The sequence below is a fragment of the Eptesicus fuscus genome, chromosome 11, assembly GCF_027574615.1.
Source record: "Eptesicus fuscus isolate TK198812 chromosome 11, DD_ASM_mEF_20220401, whole genome shotgun sequence".
NCBI classification, from domain to species: domain Eukaryota; kingdom Metazoa; phylum Chordata; class Mammalia; order Chiroptera; family Vespertilionidae; genus Eptesicus; species Eptesicus fuscus.
Genome location: NC_072483.1, coordinates 47943574 through 47963672, shown reverse-complemented (window position 1 = coordinate 47963672; position 20099 = coordinate 47943574). Strand labels below are relative to the sequence as shown.

General features: G+C 36.8%; 1 protein-coding gene and 1 non-coding gene across 3 annotated transcripts in view; one reads left to right on the top strand and one right to left on the bottom strand.

The window, feature by feature from the left end:
* The window catches only part of TLK1 (tousled like kinase 1), a 138996-nt gene that overhangs the window by 56499 nt on the left and 62398 nt on the right, over nucleotides 1–20099 (top strand). For both annotated transcript variants that reach the window (XM_008138579.3, XM_054723525.1), the window contains exons 4-5: nucleotides 15469–15544; nucleotides 18219–18265. In XM_008138579.3, the coding sequence (XP_008136801.1) occupies nucleotides 15469–15544; nucleotides 18219–18265 (123 nt within the window). The remainder of the gene's footprint in view (nucleotides 1–15468; nucleotides 15545–18218; nucleotides 18266–20099) is intronic.
* Nucleotides 10804–10911, bottom strand: LOC114230522 (U6 spliceosomal RNA). The gene has a single exon (XR_003616441.1). It is a non-coding gene; the product is annotated as a U6 spliceosomal RNA (small nuclear RNA).

Here is a 20099-nt window from a genome sequence, read left to right as displayed (position 1 = left end):
TAGAAAATCTTAACTCTTGACTTTTGCTGTTCTGTGTTCTATATCTGGAAGTTTTAGAAAATTAATGATTAAGTTAGGTGGCGTAATATTTTAGAAATGACTATAGATTTATACATTTTCCTTAAGATTTAAAGAAGCAAAACATTTTTTTGTTTTTGTCTTTTCATTGTAAGAAGCTACATATCTGGAAAATGATTGCCAGGTTTTATTTCTATAATACATACCTTAATTAATGAATTCCCTTGGGTAAAATTTCATATAAATCAAGATACAGGTATTCATAGGACATTAAGTTAAGTTGTTGGGAGTAAACATTAAATTGCAGAACTACTTTTTTCCCCAGTATAGTAGTAGAGTTTATGTAGTATTCCATTGTCTTCTGATGTTATTTATTCTTTTGGTAATCCATTCCCAAATAATAGTTTTTGTTTTTATGAACAAATAGTGCTAAAAGATTTATTTATTTATTATTTTTTTAATGATAAAAGTACAGATTCAATCAGATTTAATTTTTAAAAATGGAACATTTCGCATGGGCTCCCTCTGCAGGCCTCTCCCCTAAAAGAAAGGGCAGCTGTGATCTTCATATGAGTGGGTAGGGCTTCGACCAAGAGACTCCACTGTAGAGATTTGGCATGGGGCAGACAGGCAGGCTAAGACCTCTGGCCCTCTCCAACCCCATCTCCTTCCCTCATGGCTAGACAGGCAAGACTCTACTTTGGCTACCCACCCTTTCCACACCCCACTTTCTGTTTTTTTAGCTTTTCTTCCTGATATTTATTTCTACGTTTTATAATGTAAATAATGTGCATATCTTGCTATTTCATCAATTAGACATTATCTTTTGAGTCCCTTTTAGTATTTATCAAGATTCTTAGTTTTCCCTACTCTCTTCGGATACTCAGAAACCTCCTGTTTTCTTCTGTCCTTTTACTATTAAAACTGAAAGGCTTCTAATATTTACTGTTAGGGTGATTGAATCTACTTCAACTGAAAATTTTCATTTCAGTTAATATATGAATCACTTCATATATGAATTTGCCTTTTATTTCTAAATGTAGAATTATAGACCAAAAAAGGTTCCCCCCCCCCCTTTTTTTTTAAATATATTTTATTGATTTTTTACAGAGAGGAAGGGGGAGGAATAAAGAGTTAGAAACATCAGATGAGAGAGAAACATCGATCAGCTGCCTCCTGCACACCCCCTACTGGGGATGTGCCCGCAACTAAGGTACATGCCCTTGACTGGAATCGAACCTGGGACCCTTCAGTCCACAGGCCGACGCTCTATCCACTGAGCCAAACCAGTTAGGGCAAGGTTTTCCTTTTGTTAACGAAATCGTCAGGTAGGTAGGAAGGTGTTGATCTTGTTTTGCTTTATTATAAATACTAGTAAATCAAGGTCTATTCAACAGGCTCCAAAAATTTACTGTATTTTCATTAAGCATTTATTACTTATCTAACCTTGGCACAGAGGTTAGAAGGTAACAGATAAGTAATAAATGCTTAATGAAAAACCTCTGTGCCAAGCACAGAGAATATAAAGATGAATAGTGTATTATCTCTGCCTTCACAAGAGGACAGATTGCTTTATAAACAGTGTGGGCTGCTGTAATAGATGTACACAAGGTGCTATAGGGTCAAAGAGTAAGAAACCCATAATCCCACCTGCCTGCAAGGGAAAGGAGGGGAGGAAAGAGAAGAGAGATCTTCCTTCAAAGAAGAGATGATAGTTGTTAGGAAAGGCTGTGAATTCATTCCAGAGGTTAAAGGCAAAGTGTGAGAAGGCAGGTAGAGAGACTTCCATGCTTTTGCATAGAAGTTTGGCAGGTAGTTTTGTTCATGGCATAGGGCAGTGATTCTCAACCCCAGCTGGACTTTAGATCCCCTGAGGAGCTTAGAAAAAAAGACCATGCTGCAGAGGTGACTCAGTTGGTTTGCAAACTTCTGGTTTAGGGAGGATATGCAAGGAGGGTGAAAGATAGGCAGGGATCAGGGTTTGAAAGGCCGTTTATTTCATAAGAAGGAATTTGGCCTTTTATCTGGGTTATGGAGAGTCCTTGAAGCAGGGAGGAAAAGACAAAGTAGAGATGAAGAAGCCCTCTCCAGGTGGCAATGTGGAGGGGATAGGATTGGAAGGAAGCAAAACCTCAGTTGGAATACTTTGCCTTTACAAAACTCCAAACCTCCATGGTTTAATATTAGAAGGAAAAACTTCAAGTGGGAGGAGTTCTAATTTAGTGTTGTTAAGTTTGCCTTTTGGACGTTCTTCTCCTTCAGATGCTCTCACTTTGGTTATTGATGCTATCACCATCCAGCCGATGCCTCTCAGAGGTTAATGTGCAAGTGAATTACCAAGTGTTCTTATGTCTATAGATCTGGGTTGGGGGTTTGCATTTCTCTAACAAGTTCTCAAATTCCACTAGATTTTAAAAGTAGAATCAGTAGTTTGATGACTATTGAATGAGGGTAAAGAAGGAAAGGGAAGAGCCTAGGATTTTTTAAAGGTACATAACTTCAGGTGATAACTCAGGAAGGAAAGGGGTCAGGCTAGAGAGAGAGACTTAGGAGTTTCTACATAGGTGTGAAATGATTGGGTGGTCTCAGGATTCCTGGGGGTCCCTGAGACTTTCAGGGGACCCACAAGGTCAGTTTTTATAACAGTGCTAAGACATACTTGGCTTTGTAAAACTTTAATTTTCTCCTGAGCTTACAGTGAAAATTTCCAGAGGCTGTATTATATATGATGTCATCACTGACAGTTTATGGATTCTGTACTTGTGTATTCTGGTGTTTAAAAGCTTTTTAGTTTTAAATTCTGAAATGGTAAATATTGATAATTATAAGCCACATAAATAAAAGCTCTTTGGGGTCCTCAATAGCTTTTAAGAGTGTGTAGAGGAGCCCTGAGGTCCAAAAGTTTAAAACCTGCTTTTGTAGATGAACTCATCCTGCTGGTTTGTGTAACTCGAGGAAATGTTACCGAACCATATGGGTGTGCTGGAGAAAGGAGGTGGATAGTAGGAAGAAAAAGAGGAGAAAGAGAAGAAGAAGAATGAGTAGCATTAAATGTCACAGAAGTCACAAGATAATAACGGTAAAAAGTGACTAAAAACTTGTCACTTAGGCTTAGTTCTAGTAGATTAATGGGAGCAAGATTCCAGATTAGAGTTGGTTAAGGAGGCATTGGAAAATGAGGAAACAGTGACAGCAAATAGTGACAGCTCTTGGCAGAATTTTTACTGTAAAGGAAAGGAGACAGCATTGAGTCTTAACTGGCTTGCCATATTATGTGCTAAGGAAAGGGTCATAGCAGAGCTATGATGGGTCAAGGAAAGTGCCAAAGGAAAAAGAGAAAGTAGAACCAAAACTCAATACCTTTTCCTCAGGGTGGTATGAATGGTGAGATCCAGACCTTGGTGGGCAGGGTTAGTTGTAGGCAGAAATGACAAGGAACAGCCTTTCTTTTGATGGATGAATTTCCAAACCCAATAACCTTTCTCTTACTTCACAGGGAAAAAAGAGGTTATCAGCTGAAGGAAAGAACCAGGAATGGGTTGTGGGTGTGAGAAGAATGATACAGATTTTATAGGAGGGACAGAGAAGGGAGTTGAAGGGGGAAGGGTCACTCATCCTTTTAAATGTTTTAGAATGCCTGAAAGAGTTAGAAACATGGTCTGTGTGATTTATCTGCTAGCTAAAAGTCCAGATCCATGTTTCTTACTTATCAATGTTTTCCAAATTTTAGAACCTGCCTTGATCCACCATCTGCAGTTCTTTCAGGACCCACCCTTCCTTGTCTGAACACGAAAGACTTCTACTTTTTTGAAATTCTGTACAATTGCTGTTCCCTCTCCACCTTACCCCAAGTGCTAAAATTAGGTATTTTATAGCTTATTTGGAATTTATAATGAATATTAATACCATAGCCATTCCTACAACCTACCTCTCCTTTGCAGTATTCCAGAATATAGTTCTCTGCTTTATTTTCTTACCAAGGTGGGATATTTGTGACTGAATATAAATATCATTGAGTTATATCATCTTTAATAATGTTGAAGAAGCACATTTAAGTCTATTTTTGGATGTGTGTTTGCATACAGTATACTACAAAATAATATTTGTAAAGCAGACACATATCAAATTATTCTATTTTTGCCTCAATTTAATCTTTAATACTTATCCTAATATATAAAGAGCCAGGATCCGTCACGACCTAAATGTCCGGACGGACGACCAAACACCAGGCTAGGGTCCTGGCTGGTGCAGCGGAAGTCAGTCCTGGGTACCGGCCGGTGCTGTGGGAGTCAGTCCTGGGTCCCGGCCGCCCGCAGTGTGGAGGCAGGAGGGAGCTGTGGAAACGTAGCCATGCTGCCATTGGACTGGCCTCTGGGTCCCTCCCACTGCCTGCAGGCTCTGGGGAACCAGAGCCATGCTGTGATCTGGGAATCTTGGTCCCTCCCCCCAGCCCACAGGCCTGGGGAACCAGAGCCATGCTGCAATGGGACTGGACCCTACCCGAGGGGTCCTGGATTGTGAGAGCGTGCAGGCTGGACTAAGAGACACACACCCCCCTCCCCCGTGCACGAATTTTTGTGCACCAGGCCTCTAGTCTTCTATAAACGTCTGTTTAACTTGAATCACAGTTGAACAATTTAAAATATATTCTATCTCTTTTTTCCCTTCCTCCTGGATAATTATCAATTCTTTAACCCTCTGTGACCCCCTTCTTAGCATATTGGCATTGAATTACTATTTATTTTTTATTCAGATACTTTTGACTTATTTAGGATTAAGGATATTTTAAGTTATAGATATGCAGAAACTGGGACATTTGTTGTATCAAGACATTAAACTTAAATCCACTTTTGGCATTGTAATAATTGTAATGAAAGAATATAATATAGATATTATGCCTTGATTGTTTTAATTTACTTCTAACAATGATTAGTGGAGGCCATTTTATGAAAGAAGATCTGATTAGCTTTATCTTTGAATTAAGTTTTTGGAAGTAGTCTTGGAACTTAACCTTTTTTACCCCTCATTTGAGTTAAAGTTATGGTATTGAAGATACTTTGAAACATTAATGCTTTTTTTAAAGACTTTTTAAAGGGTCACATTGTGTTTGATTTCTTATGTGCATGTTTTAGAGGAAGTAGAAAGTAAAAACACTAGGGAATTAGTTAGACCTAAAACTAACTTAATAGTATACCTGGCTTTAGCAGGGCATTATTTCCATTTCTAGAACTAGTATTGTTTATAGAGTTATTTAATAGGTTTGTAAATGTAAATTTTCCTTTTTTGAAGAAGGTCTTTTAAAGTTACACAAACATGTGTAAACTGATTAAATGGGTTGTCTTCTGTTCTTAGTAGATTGGCCAGATTTGGAGAGTGATAAGAGCATTTTCTGTTTTAACCTTGTTTTTATATACATACCCATCTCTGCTTTTTTCTTTTTCTCCTCTTAACGGTATTGAGTTTGAATGTTTTCTTAGTGAACACCTAGGTACCCAGGATTGATTGGAAGTTATGATTCTATTTGAAAATAGAGGTAATACTGGCCTTAAATTTTAGGTTTTAGATTGATATATATATATATTTGTTAAAATCTGGACAAATCTTTTTTTTAATGTCTTAGTCTGAGCACCCAATAAGAAATAGGAAAACTTGGAAAATGAACTTAATGATGTATAGTCTAAGTATCACTGAAAATTACATTTTTATGCCTATTCCCCCTGAATAAATTACCTTGTTTTTTACTTTATTCTGTTTAAATATGTTCAGTTTCTCAAGATTGTTAGACATCTAGTCATTTTTTAAGAAATATTCTTTGCATTCTGCTACTTACATTATTTTCTAAAATGTTTTAGCCTGAGAAATGATCTTTGTGGTGTTCTATTTGATGAGTTCTGCTGTTTTCTCTTTTACTTATCTTCCTGCTGGTAGTATTTTCTCACTTCTTATTGTGCTAGATGGGCTAAACCATAAATCTTACTAAGTATTATTATGTCATTTGTTTTACTGACATTGTATATAACATGTTGCTATATACAATGTACAATATCAATGTTGTCTTGAAGGAGAGTACTCTGTGTGTGCATCTAAAATTGTCTATTTTGTAACACTAATAAATGCATTATCTCAGTGGAGGAATAAATTTGTATTTTCTCCCTTATACAAATTTATAAATTTACAGGATTTAAAAGTACTTGTAAAAATCCTGGAATTGTTTTGTAAATTTTTCTTTCATTAAAAAATACTATTTGATTCTACCATTATACATTAAAGGACATGCTCTTATAGGAACTATATTCAGCTACGAGTTAGAGTGTATTACCCTAAAGTATGTTAGGTGATAGGGTTCACAGCAAAGGAAGGACGTCTATCCTGGTCATCTATACGTGTCCTTAGTCTCCTGGAAGGAAAAGTCAACTGGAAACCAGATGTAGGTCTAGCATTGGCTCTGTAGCTGTTTTTATAAAGGTAGAAGACTCTGTGTGTCAGAATCATCTGGGAAGCCTTTTTCTCGATTCCTTTATTCTAATGCTAACCGTGTCGAGTCACACTCGACATCCAAGTGCAAAAGGTTAATGTTACTGACATTTGGAAACAGATAATTCTTGGGTTGGGGTTGTCCTGAGCGATGTAGGACGTTTAGCAACATCTCTGACTAATGCATTAGATATCTGTAGCCCACAGTTGTGGCAACCAAAAATGTCTCCAGATATTCCCAAATATCCTCTGGGAGTCTGGGCAGATCTTCTCTTGGAGAACCATTAATGAAGGAGAGAAAACACAGTTTTAACACATTGTCTGTGGAGGTAGATTACAACTCTGTAAGTTTAAAATCTCTAAGTATGGAAACAGCCCAGAGAATTAATTAATTTGCCCACAGATAATAAGTTAACAGAGTCAAAATTCTAATTCCAAATTGTCTCTTATTTCAGAGTGATATTCTCAACCAATGTGCTACACTCTCTCTGCATAACTAATACAGTGTATAACTAACTTATTAGTTAGATAAATGACCCTAGTTATAGTTAATCTTTTGAAGAAATGGAATTCTTTTTTTTTTGGAAATACTTAGATTTAAGGTGATTTATGGTATCATCAGATTTGTCAATCTAAGATATGCCTGGACTAACAGGACTTCACAAATGTTTTATCTAATAAATATTGCTTTTAGACTGATTTTTAAGGGCATTCATCACAAGTTGATATTACATGACAATTTGGTTTCAATATCTTACACTTTAGTAGAGTTTTAAAAATATTAGATGTGTTTTTATGTCAGCAGAACATAGTGATTATTTTACTAATTTCTTAAAAGATCAATTCTCATTTTCTAAAATAACGAGTAACCATGACAATCGATTGCACTTCTTATATCCTAATGAGTTTTCTGCTACATGTCACAATTTTTGGTTTTTAATTCTTAATGGAAGATTATGTAAAGAATAACTTCTTAATTTTAGAGTTTCTCTAAAGTGGAATATACAGTAAACACATGACATTATATATGTAGTAGACTATTGCTAATCCTGATGATACATCAGCATCACTTTAGGAGGTTTTTAAAAATAAGGATTCCTGTGGTATCTTTCCAGAAATGGTTGAATTTGGAATGTGTACTCCAGCATGAACTTAAAGTTTTATAAATGATTTAGATGTATACTCAACATTGAGAATCAATGCTAGTAGATAAATGATAGAACAGTTTCTTTTCAAAAAATAAAATAAACCCCTTTTTTTCTGATTACAATTATAGTTTTGCCATAGAGAAAACAGCAATGAAATGCCTTTTTAAAACATGTCAGGTAGAGCTTAGATTGATTGGTAGGTAATCTTACACAGTGTTAGTGTAAGTATAGATTAATATTGCCTTAAAATGTGCACTTTGACAATATCTTTAAAATTTTAAGCATGCATATTCTGTGACATAGCATTTATACTTAAGAGTTTCTATCCCAAAGAAATCCTATATAATAAAAGGCTACTATGCAAATTGACCGAACGGCGGAATGACTGGTTGCTATGACGGGCACTGAACACCAGGGGTCAGACGCTCAACGCAGGAGCTGCTCTCCCACAGGGGGAGCACTGCTCAGCCAAAAGCCATGGCCAGCACAGCGGCGTTGGTGGGAGCCTCTTCCGCCTCTGCGGCAGTGCTAAGAATGTCTGACTGACGGCTTAGGCCCGCTCTCCTCTCCGTGGGGAGCGGGTCTAAGCCATCAGTTGGACATCCCCTGAGGGCTCCCGGACTGCGAGAGGGCGCAGGCCAAGCTGAGGGACCACCCCTCCTACCCAAGTGCACGAATCTCGGGCACTGGGCCTCTAGTAATTGTATAAGGCCCGCTAGGGATTTGAGTTCAAGGAAATGCCTATAGGGATACTATACAGGACCATGTCACTCTATCACAAGTGTCACAATGGGCAAGAAGTTATGAAATCACTGTTTTAAATGTTACTATTATAACTACTCTCAAAATGCCAACATTTCCAGAATAAGTTACCTTGAAAATTACTTTTCCCCACAGCAGTTACTCTGTATGGCTATTTTATTCTGATTATATTATTTGAAAAGAACTTACAAGATTATATGAAAAGAGGAGAAAATATTTTAATTTTATAGTTTGTACTGTTTGACAATTAAATCCTTAAAGGGAAAGTCGGAGAAGGGAAAATGCCAAGAAATTGTTATGCTACATAAATAAGAAAATGGCAAACAATATTGCATTTCATCAATATTGAAGACTTAGTACATATGCTCCTTTTAAATATATGTGAATGCAAATTAAAATGGGTCTAGAGAGTACCTTAAGAAGTCAGACTGTGAGGATGGAAAGTTAGGTAGTTTGATTTTTTAATATATTTTTACTAGTGACCCGGTGCATGAAATTTGTGCACATTAAAAGGAAATTAATTAGAGGAAATATTTTTAATAATGCTATTTGCCCTTTCTCAATAATAGAAGTGTCAGAGATGAAAGAAAATTAGTAAAATGTATATGAAAATCTTCCTCCAGAGTCAAGTCCCCGTCCACCCCCGTGTGCCTCGAAATCATGCGAGACCCAGACACGGCTGGCCCCACCCCCATTGGGCTAGATCCAGACTCACCTGGCCCCACCCCCGTCAATCCCCGCCGGGTGGGGGGCACGGCCTCAGGTCGCCTGGCCTGGCGCTGTGGCGGGGGGGCATGACCTCAGGTCCCCCATCAAGCCCTGTCAGGTGGGGGGCACGGCCTGAGGTTCCCTGGCCTGGTGCCGGGGCGGGGGGCGTGGCTTCAGGTCCCCTGGCCTGGTGCTGGGGTAGGGGGTGCGCCCTGAGGTCCCCCGTCAAGCTCCGCCAGGCGGGGGACGCGGCCTGAGGTCCCCTGGCCTGGCGCCAGGGCGGGGGGCACGGCCTGAGGTCCCCTGTCAAGCTCCACCAGGCGGGGGACCCAGCACCACGCAGCCTCAGGTCCTTGCTGATGGCTCGTTAAGGCTCATTACGGGAACTCGGCCTCTTCTGTGAGCACAGCCATCTTGTGTTACGGGATTCCCGCCTCTGCTGTGGGCGCAGCCATCTTATGTTACGGAATCCCTGCCTCCGTTGTGGGCACAGCCATTTTGTGACAGCATGATGGTCGATTTGCATATTCCCTCTTTATTAGATAGGATTGATTTCTGAGAGGAAAACAGAGAGAGAAACATCAGTGATGAGAGAGAATCATTGATTCTGCCTCCTGCGCACCCCCGACTGGGGATCGAGACCACAACCCCAGGCATGTACCCTGACTGGGAATTGAATCATGACCTCTTGGTTCATTAGGTCAACCCTCAACCACTGAGCCATGCCGGCTGGGCAAGTTAGGTAGTTTTTAAAACTTGAGGGTAAGATTTTTTTTTTTAAATATATAGACTGCACACTCTGTTCCAGATGCTGTACTAGGTATGTTTGTGGTAAGTTTCTCATTTTGTACTCACAATGCTCTTGTGGCCTGTATTATCAACATTTAAAATTGATGAGAAAATCAAGTCTAGAGTTAAATGACATGCTGACAGTTATGGTAAAAAAGGGACCCAGAGTTTGATTTTTTAGTCTATGTTTCTTTAAAGGCCCATGGTAGTTAGGAAGTTATGGTCCATATGAGCTGACAGAACAATCCTAAAATACTCTATGAGGTGAGAGTGAAGTTAAAGGTCAATTATCAGGTAGTCATACTAAGACATGGGTGAAAAAGATTAAGGTTCATGGAAAGGGACAAAATGCTGTCTTTGTAAAGGAAACATTTACTTAATAAGCTAATTTAGGTATATCTAGGTTTCCCTTTTTCATCTTTTACTTTGTTCAACTTTTCAGTTTTTTATTACCTATTTCCAGCTTCTTAACCCACATTAGTCTTAAAATTAATTTTCTTCCCCTTCTGTCTCAAAATTTTCTCTGGTTTAAAGGAGGTAAACCTGTTGCCCTTTTTTCCTTACTGTAATCATTATGCATTTGGGTATTTTTATGTTTTCATTTTATTTTTTATCAAAATGACATTTCCCCCAAGGGACCGTCCTATTTCTCTATTCCAGAAAATTTTAAATTTAGGGAAACTTAGCCTTGGAGAACGTTTTTACCAAGAAATCTCTTTTTATTACTTATTTTTAAATTAATATGCAATATTATATTAATTTCAGGTGTGCAACATAGTGATCAGACATTTGTTTGACTTAAAAAGTGATCTCTACAAGTATATTAACAATCTGTCACTATACATAATTACTATGATATTATTGACTATATTCCCTGTGCTCTACATTGTACTCCTATGACTTAAAATATATGGAATGCATCACAAATTTGCATGTCATCCTTGTACAGGGGCCATTCATGCTAATCTCTATATCGTTCCAGTTTTAGTATGTGTGCTGTCAAAGTGAGCACTCTATGTGTCTTTTAAAAAAATACTTTAAATATCTTGAAGTATATATTCAGTGAAGTATTTAAAAATTTGGTGATACTTTTATTCTGAGGAAAATAGAACATTGGTTATTGTTTAAATTTGAGCTTTTTATTTTACTTTATAAATCTTTATTGTTGAAAGTATTACATATGTCCCCTTTTTTCTCCTATTGACCCCTTACAGTCTGCCCACACCCCAGGCCTCCACCACCCTGTTGTCTGTGTCCATGGGCTGTACATATATGCATACAGGTTCTTTGGTTGATCTCTTCCCACCCACCCCACCCCCGCCTTCCCTCCTATATTTGACAATCTCAGGATCTGTTTTGTTCAACAGTTTATTTTGTTCATTAGATTACCTATATGAGTGATATCATGTGCTACTTGTCTTTCTCTGGTTGGCTTATTTTGTTTAGCATAATACTCTCCAGGTCCCTTCATACTGTCTCAAAGGGTAAGAGATCCTTCTTTACTGCTGCATAGTATTCCATGGTATAAATGTGCCCCAGCTTTTTTATCCATTCATATACTGATGGGCACTTGGGCTGTTTCCAAATCTTAGCTATTGTAAATTGTGCTGCTATGAACAAAGGGGTGCATACATTCTTTCTGATTGGTGTTTCTGGTTTCTTAGGATATATTCCTAGAAGTGGGATCACTGGGTCAAATGGCAGTTCCATATTTAATTTTTTGAGGGAACTCCATACTGTTTTCCATAATGACTGCACCAGTCTGCATTCCTACCAGCAGTGTACTAGGGTTCCCTTTTCTCTACATCCTTGCCAGCACTTGTCATTTGTTGATTTGTTGATGATAACTATTCTGATAGGTGTGAGGTGATACCTCATTGTCGTAATTTGTATCTCTCTGATGATCAGTGACTTTGAACATTTTTTTTATGTCTCTTGGCCATCTGTATGTCCACTCTGGAGAAGTATCTATTTAGGTTTTTTGCCCATTTTTTTAATTGGGTTGTTTATCTTCCTTTTGTTAACTTGTATGAGTTCTTTATATATTTTGGATATTAACCCTTTATCAGATGCATCATTGGCAAGTATGTTCTTCCATGCAGTGGCCTTTCTTGTTGTTTTGTTGATGGTTTCTTTTGCTGTGCAGAAGCTTTTAATTTTGATGTAGTCCCATTTGTTTATTTTCTCCTTAGTTTCCCTTGCCCTAGGAGATGTATCTGTAAACATATTGCTATGAGAGATGTCTGAGATTTTGCTGCCTGTGGTTTCTTCTAGGATTTTTATGGTTTCATAACTTAGATTTAAGTCTTTTTATCCATTTTGAGTTTATTCTTGTGTATGGTATAAGTTACTAGTAGTGGTCTAGTTTCATTGTTTTGCATGTGTCCAATTTTCCCAATACCATTTATGGTAGAGACTGTCTTTACTCCATTGTATGCTCTTGCCTCCTTTGGTAAATATTAATTGAGCATAATGGCTTGGGTTGATTTCTGGGGTGTTTGTTCTGTTCCATTGATCTGTATATCTGTTCTTGTGCCAGTACCAGGCTGTTTTGATTATAGTGGCTTTGTAGTATAACTTGATATCTGGTATTGTGATCCTTCCAACTTTGTTCTTCTTTCTCAAGATTGCTGCCTGCAGTTATTCGGGGTCTTTTTTCGTTCCATATACATTTTTGGAGTATTTGTTCTGGATCTGTGACATATGCCATTGGCATTTTAATAGGGATTGCATTGAATCTATTGATTGTGTGCATTCTCCCTCTACGAGGGTGCCTGTATATCCAGCTGTCTCTCCCTGGCAGACAGCAACCCTGTTGCTTTTCACAACCAGATGTTATGTGGACACCTTTCTCAGTATTGGCGCTCTAGGCTGGGAAGCCCAGCTTGGGGCTTAGACCCTAGAGTTCACAGTGGGAACCCCCACAGCTGAGATATCTCTCTGGAACTTCGGAACTTCAGCTGCTGTCTGTGGGAGTCCTGCCAGCCCTTTCCCGCCTCCGCACTTCCTACCAGTCTCTATGCATCTCCATATTCCGCACTTCTTTATCTGGGTTCTCTCCAACTAGTCTTCAGTTGGTTATTAAGGATGGTTTTTCTGTATTTTAGTTGTAATTCCAGTTTGGTCCTGGGAGCATGTCGGTGTAGCATCCTCTCTGCCACCATTTTGGAATCTCCTTATTTTTTACTCTTTTTTTTTTTAAATCCTCATCCAAGGATTTTTTCCCATCGATTTCTAGAGAGAGAGTAGAAGGGAGGGAATAGGGAGAGAGAAACATCGATGTGAGAGAGACACATTGATTGGTTGCCTCCGGCACATGCCCCTACCAGGGCTGGGGAACCTGCAACCGAGGTCCGTGCCCTTGACTGGGAATCAAATCCGAGACCCTTCGGTTCATGGGCCAACACTCCAACCACTGAACCACACCGGCCAGGGCAAGTTTGAGGGTTTTTTTTAAATTTTGACAGTGAAACTAAACTAAGAACTATTTACCCTAAATTTCTGGTACATCAGTCTACCTCCTGAGTAGATTGCCAGTTATGATGGATTTCTTTAAGTTCTCTCATTTGTGATTTTAAAACATATGCAGATTACTGACATAATGAATTTTACTTATGAACTTAATAAAATTTTGAAATATTTTTGCATAGTTGATTCATTCAGTTCTTGATATAGGGCATATAGCATGTCACACAGAGAAAATAATGCATTTAGACCTTGGAAATATACAGAATTGGATTTGAATCCTGGTTACCTTGAGTAAGTTATTTAATATTCATGCATTTATCAAGTAATAATTATGTGCCAGACACGTGGGTGGGAGCAGTGACATGGGGAGAGGGTATGACTCCTATCTTTAAAGAATTCAAAGACTTGTACCATTGACTTCAACCTCTCTGAATCTGTTGTCTTGTTGACAAAATGGAGGTGAGAGAACTTATAATTCCCCCAAATAATACTTAGAGGACCCATAGATGCTCAATATGAGCTAGATTATGTATTGTCATTCATACTATGTAATCATAGAACTACTCAGAAACATCAGATAAAGATTAAGCCCCTTCCTTGTTTGGGAACTGCATTGCCTTTAGAGATTTATTTGTCTTCATGTTTCATTCATTCAAATATTCTTTGTTCTGGAACTAGACATGTTTGCCAAGCTTCTAGAATTTGAGGGCCCTGTGCCATTGCCTTGTGCCTTTGCTCTTGGTTTTCCTTTTATCTAAGCACAACAGTCTGTCAGACTCCACAAAAATTACTTGTTATTTTAGCCTGATGAAAATACTTGCTATCAGTTAAAAGAATAAATCTGTAATTTGAAAACAAGCCATCATGTAGGGCAGGGGTCTGCTTACTTTTCTGTAAAGGGCCAGCTATTTTAGGCTTTGTGGGCCATATGGTCTAGGTTGGAACTGCTCAACTCTGATGTTGTAATATAAAAGCAATCATAGAAAATACATAAATGAATGAGTGTGACTGTGTACCAATAAAACTTTACTTATGGATACTGAAATTTAAATTTCTTACAATTTTCATATCAAAATATTCTTGTTTTTGTTTTTAAAATTTTCAGTCATATAAGAATGTAAAAGCTATGCTTAAATTATAGACTCTATAAAAAAACAGGTATCCACCCAGATTTGGCCAGTGTGCTATAGTTTGCTGATCCTTGATCTAGAGCATAATGTATGATTTTATATATATATATATATATACACTTATTTCAGAGAGGAAAGGAAAGGGAGAGAGAGAGATAGAGATAGAAACATCAGTAATGAGAGAGAATCATTGATTGGCTGCCTCCTGCATACCTCACACTGGGGATTGAGCCCACAACCCGGGCACATGCCTCTACCGGGAATGGAACTGTGACTTCCTGGTTCATAGGTCAACGCTCAACACTGATCCATTACCGGCCAAGCATAATGTGCAAATTTACTATAATTTGTTATTGGATAATAATTGTTAGGCACTTAGGTGAATGGTTCTTTTAGTAGGATAGTTAAAATCAAAGTTTGGGTTCTGCATTTTTTTTTTCTTATTCAAGCTTACTTTTATGTACAAACTATGTATGAATTGGAAAAACATAGGTTTTGTTGTTTGTTTTGCCCTCACCAGTTAAGAATTTAAAGGGCATTTTTTAAAGGTTAATTATGCTTAGATTTTTCATTTACCTCAAGTCAAATTCTGTAAATGTGAATTTCAAGTAATGTCTACAAGGTGTTCTATGCTAGTATACTTTGAATTTTAAAAATGTACAAAGTAGGAAATTTTGTTTGTTGTTTTTTTTTTTAATAAATTGTATATATGTGCACATTTACATTGTGTGAGTACTATTCAGCAAAACAAAAAATAAGCCTAGGCAAAAGTAGGTTTACAGTTATGAGTATTCAAGAATATATTCTTGTGTTATTATTTATTAATTATTGTATTTTCCACATGAACACTGTAAACCTACTTTTGCCCCACCCGGTATTTTACTTTAAAAATGAAAATGATTTTTATACTGACTATAATAATTTTGTATGTTAAAACTGTGATTTAAAACTGTAAACTTTGCTTTCTGTAGACACCAGAGAAGAAACAATCGGAATCATCCAGAGGAAGAAAAAGAAAAGCAGAAAATCAGAATGAAAGTAGTCAGGGTAAGTGAAGTAAAATCTTCCTTCAGAGCTAAATAGGCATTTACAGTTATTCTGATTTTTAATCAGTTAATAATGTAATTGTAAAATAAGTAATTTCATGTTTTTGTGACTTTTTATAACTGTTATGTAAGTTCTGCATTTACTAATAGTTTAGGAATGTACTTTATTTACTTTGCATAAGAAATAATAATATGAAATTGGAATCTTTTTGTACCATAGTGTATGGTTACTGTTTAGGCTTTTTAACATTTCTCCTTTTTTTGGCTCACTTACCTATTTCAGTTGATTGACACCTCTTGCTCTGGAAACCTAAAAGGCCTTGGGCCAAAGAAGATCTGCTAATACTAAGTGTTAAGCACCTGGCAAGCACTACCTTAGCACCTTTCATTTTTCTCTTTTTATATGATTTATGGTATTGAATAAGAACTTGAGATCTCACTTTAAAACAAGTATCCACACTTACTCATTCCTTTTATTTTTAAAAAAAGTCTATATAAAAATAATTGAGAAACTTTTTAAAGCACCATCTTCTTCTTTTCAGATCTGTTCTTTATCCTTTTTGCATGCCTACCTTTTGTGATATGAGCTAAGAAAATTGTTTTCGTTAGACTTCAAAATTTTTATAATGGATAACAAAATAGTATTATCATTTAATTTGGCCCTCTATATTAAATGTAATAAAGTGGGCTCTTAAAACCTATATAATAGTGATTTTATACATATATTACATGATTATTCTTTAAGGTTTAGAGCCATAATCTTGTGACTTATAGATGGCACTGGCACCAAGGTATGTGTTTGTAGCAGTTGTCTTTCCAGAAGGAAGGAGTTAAGTCATTGCAGCACCTTTCTCTAGGTTTGTGGTATTTTGTATGTCAGCCTGTCCTGAGCTCCTTTTTGATCTTAATGTAGTTCCCCAAGTTTTGGTTAATGTGCTTGGAGCTTTATATATAGTGTAAAGATAAATTAATTATGATAGTTTCAACTTCAGATTTAAAAACGCAGTTAAAAGCAGGTCTCAAAATAGGGAAGGACTTCTGGGTTGGTTAATTCAACATATGTCTTTAAGAACCCACTTTTTTTCTTTGTGGTCTGCCATATGCAGATTGTCTGATTTTCTTTTGGTTTTAGGCTGGTTACCAGTTTTAATTGGATTTGCTCATGTCAGTTTCCCCACTCATATTTGCTTTAAGAAAGGGGCTGGATTGAGGGGCTTCTGTGTGAATATTTGTATCAGAGGGGTTCCAAAGAGGAGAATAGAGCAAGGAATTGAAACTTATTTGGAGAAATAATGACAGAAAACGTTCCTAACCTGGTGAAGGAAATAGACGCACAAGTCCAGGAAACGCAGACTCCCCAAACAAGATGAACCCAAAGAGGCCCACACTAAGACAAAAAGAAAGAAAAGGGCTGGCTTACTGTGGGGTTTCTTCTCTTCCTTTGAAGTGAACTTCTTTAATTCTAAAGCAAACCTCTCCTGCCTTCCTATAGACAAGAATTGGGACATGTGTCCGTTCCAACACCACTCATGTCCAGCAAAGGTATTATTGCCCTGAAAAAAAAAATCAGACCCATCTCTAAAACTGAAAATGAGTTAAAGTTCCCATCAGAAATACAGGCTTTATGGAAAAGGGATGATAGCTGAACAAAATTAGATTTCTTACCAGAAGGAGAACTAGGAATTGAGGCGGGATTAGTTACCTGTGCTATGTACTAGTAGGAGAAGGAATGTTAACAGAACAAAATTTGAGTTCAGTGAGCAAATAGCTGGTGGGTAGGTAACCCAAAATGTCTTAGTGTTCATTTAAAAATAGTACTTCTTCAGAATCCAGGAGAGCTGTTGGAGGGATATTCCTTTGGTATAAAACCTTTATAGTCTTCTCTGACCTTTAAATTAACCTGTACAAAATTATTGTTCACAAATTTCTAGGTAACATTTATAATCCTGAGTTCTTATTTAGTTTAAAAAAATACTGCCCTGCCTTGTTCCAAGTACGAATTTAAGGTTGTTGAACTTTAAATGTATCATTTATTCACCTCAGTAATGCCTGGCACATAATAACCACTCAAGAAATATTTGTTGAATAAAATAGATGAATATAAGTTACTGTTGAATTGACAAAGCTATATGTTTTTGTTACTTAAAACTTTTGACTCTGTGGTATCATTATTTTTTTGTTTGTAACTTGAAGAAGTCATGTATTCTATATAGTTTCAATGAAGGTTGGTTGACTCCCATTCAAAAAAGTTTCTATAAACACTGTATTTCTTAAGAACTTCCAAATTCAGTTTTTATAAAACTGAGTCCATTTTAGAGCAAAACTTTTAATTAAAGAATTGTGATCTATAATTATTTGGATCACTGTATCAATATGTGGTCATATAAGGTACAATATTTAAAATATACTTTATTAAAAAAACAGCCTATAAATTTGGAAATACTTTTTAGAGAATGAAAACATTTTTAGAAATAGCATTCATATTAAAGCATGTTATTTCCAGTTTGTTATGGTTTGTGTTAACCAAAGGTTTTTTTAATTATTTATAGGTTTGTCAATTATACAGCTGCCTCTTAGTTTAAAAAAAATCGATTTGCTTTAATGAAATTAGGAGACTTTAAGTAATATTAATGACTGACTTTAAATCTATAAAATTTTTTACTTTTATATTTTAGGAAAAAGTATTGGGGGACGTGGCCACAAAATTAGCGACTATTTTGAAGTAAGTTCATTGAGGAACATCTCTGGTGGGGTTTTTTTGTTTGTTTTTTAAATATATATTTTTTATTGTTGATAGTATTACAGATGTCTCCCATTTTCTCCCCCTTCACTCCCCTCCTCCCAGCCCCTACTCACTCCCCCCACCGCCATGTCTTCATCCCCTTATCGCCTGTGTCCATGTACTATGCATATAAGTATAAAAATTCTTTGGTTCATCTCTTCTAGTTCTTCATATAAGTCTGGTATGAGATAAGATAATATCTTTGAAGTACAAGGCCAACTTTTGATTATCTATTTGATTAGAGCAAAGCTTCAGTCTATGTGATGTCCTGTCTTTCTAGGAACATTAAAATTTACTTCTGTATTGGGATGGCACATCATAATTTTCAAAGTACTTTCTCACATGTTTGCTTATAACAACTTTAGAGATCTGCAAAATAGGTATTTACAGATGAGGAAACTGAGGACCAGAAATGTAAAGTAGCCTACCTAATGACAAATTCTAAATGGAAGAGCATTTAGAACTTAAAGTCTAACATCCTCCAGTTCAGAATTCTTTCTGTTGTCAATACAGGATTTACTACACCACAGCACCATTTGAGCCCTATGTTTGGAGATTAAATAATGTCAGTCTAAGAGTCCCTGAAAATAATAAACAGTGGTAAATTTAGATTCTTAGTCAGTCCTGCAGGATATCCTTGCTTCTACACAGAAACACCTTTGGCTACCAGTTTCACATTATAAAACAATATGGTTATTAAAACAACAAACATCTATTCAGCTGAAAAATATATTTACTTGAGAATGAGAACAGAATTTGCTAGTTAGGGAAAGTGCAGCATTAAAAACATTTTTTTTCTATCTTCCATTGTTTTTTGGGTTTACAGAATCTAAGGTAAAACTGTAGTTGATCACGAGATACCTAATGCTCTTTAGTCTCTCACTGTTAATATCATTAAGAATCTTTGCCAAAGGTGGGATCAATTCAAATAAAATTTCAAGTCTCTTGAATGCCTACTATGTGCTGGGTATTATAGATTGAAATAGAATACACAAAGTCCCTAGGTTGCAGGAAGTTGTTTGATGAACACACTAGGAAGTCCCCATCTCTCCTGCTCATGCTAAATACCCTGAGAGGAAGCCAATAACAACAAATTTTCTCCTCAAATGAGAAAGAAAGGCAGCTTCTCTTCCTGTGTAGCTAAGCCGTGCACTGTAATACATGTCAGGCGTGTAGGAAAGGATCTATTTTTGTTAGATTTTGTGCTGTTAAAAGGAAGGGACTTGGTCTGTAGAATACTTTTATATAGTGCTACGCACATTCAGATATTTAACATCTTGAGAATGATGATTCTCTTTTAAGATGGTTATGTTCACTAACATCTACATGTAAACATGTTAACGTTTTTGGGATTAGGAATTATACTGTTTTCAACAAACGTAATGTTATAACATTATTGTGTCAATGCTATCGCTGCAACTTAAAGTTATGGTTGAGTTTTAGACTTTAGTTTTGTGCTAAAATTTGAAGGAAAATAAGATATGTTTATTATGTTGGGGGAATTTGTCTTTGAGTCTGCCACAACAAGTTATATACAGTCAGAATGTTCAAGAAATAAGGGTCTGTACAAGACATAGTCTTGTCATGTTCTTATGATCAGTATTCTCTCTTTAGTCCAGGGGTCCTCAAACTTTTTAAACAGGGGGTCAGTTCACTGTCCCTCAGACCGTTGGAGGGCGGACTGTAGTTTAAAAAAAACTATGAACAAATTCCTATGCACACTGCACATATCTTATTTTGAAGTAAAAAAATGAAACGGCCAAAACACCGCGCA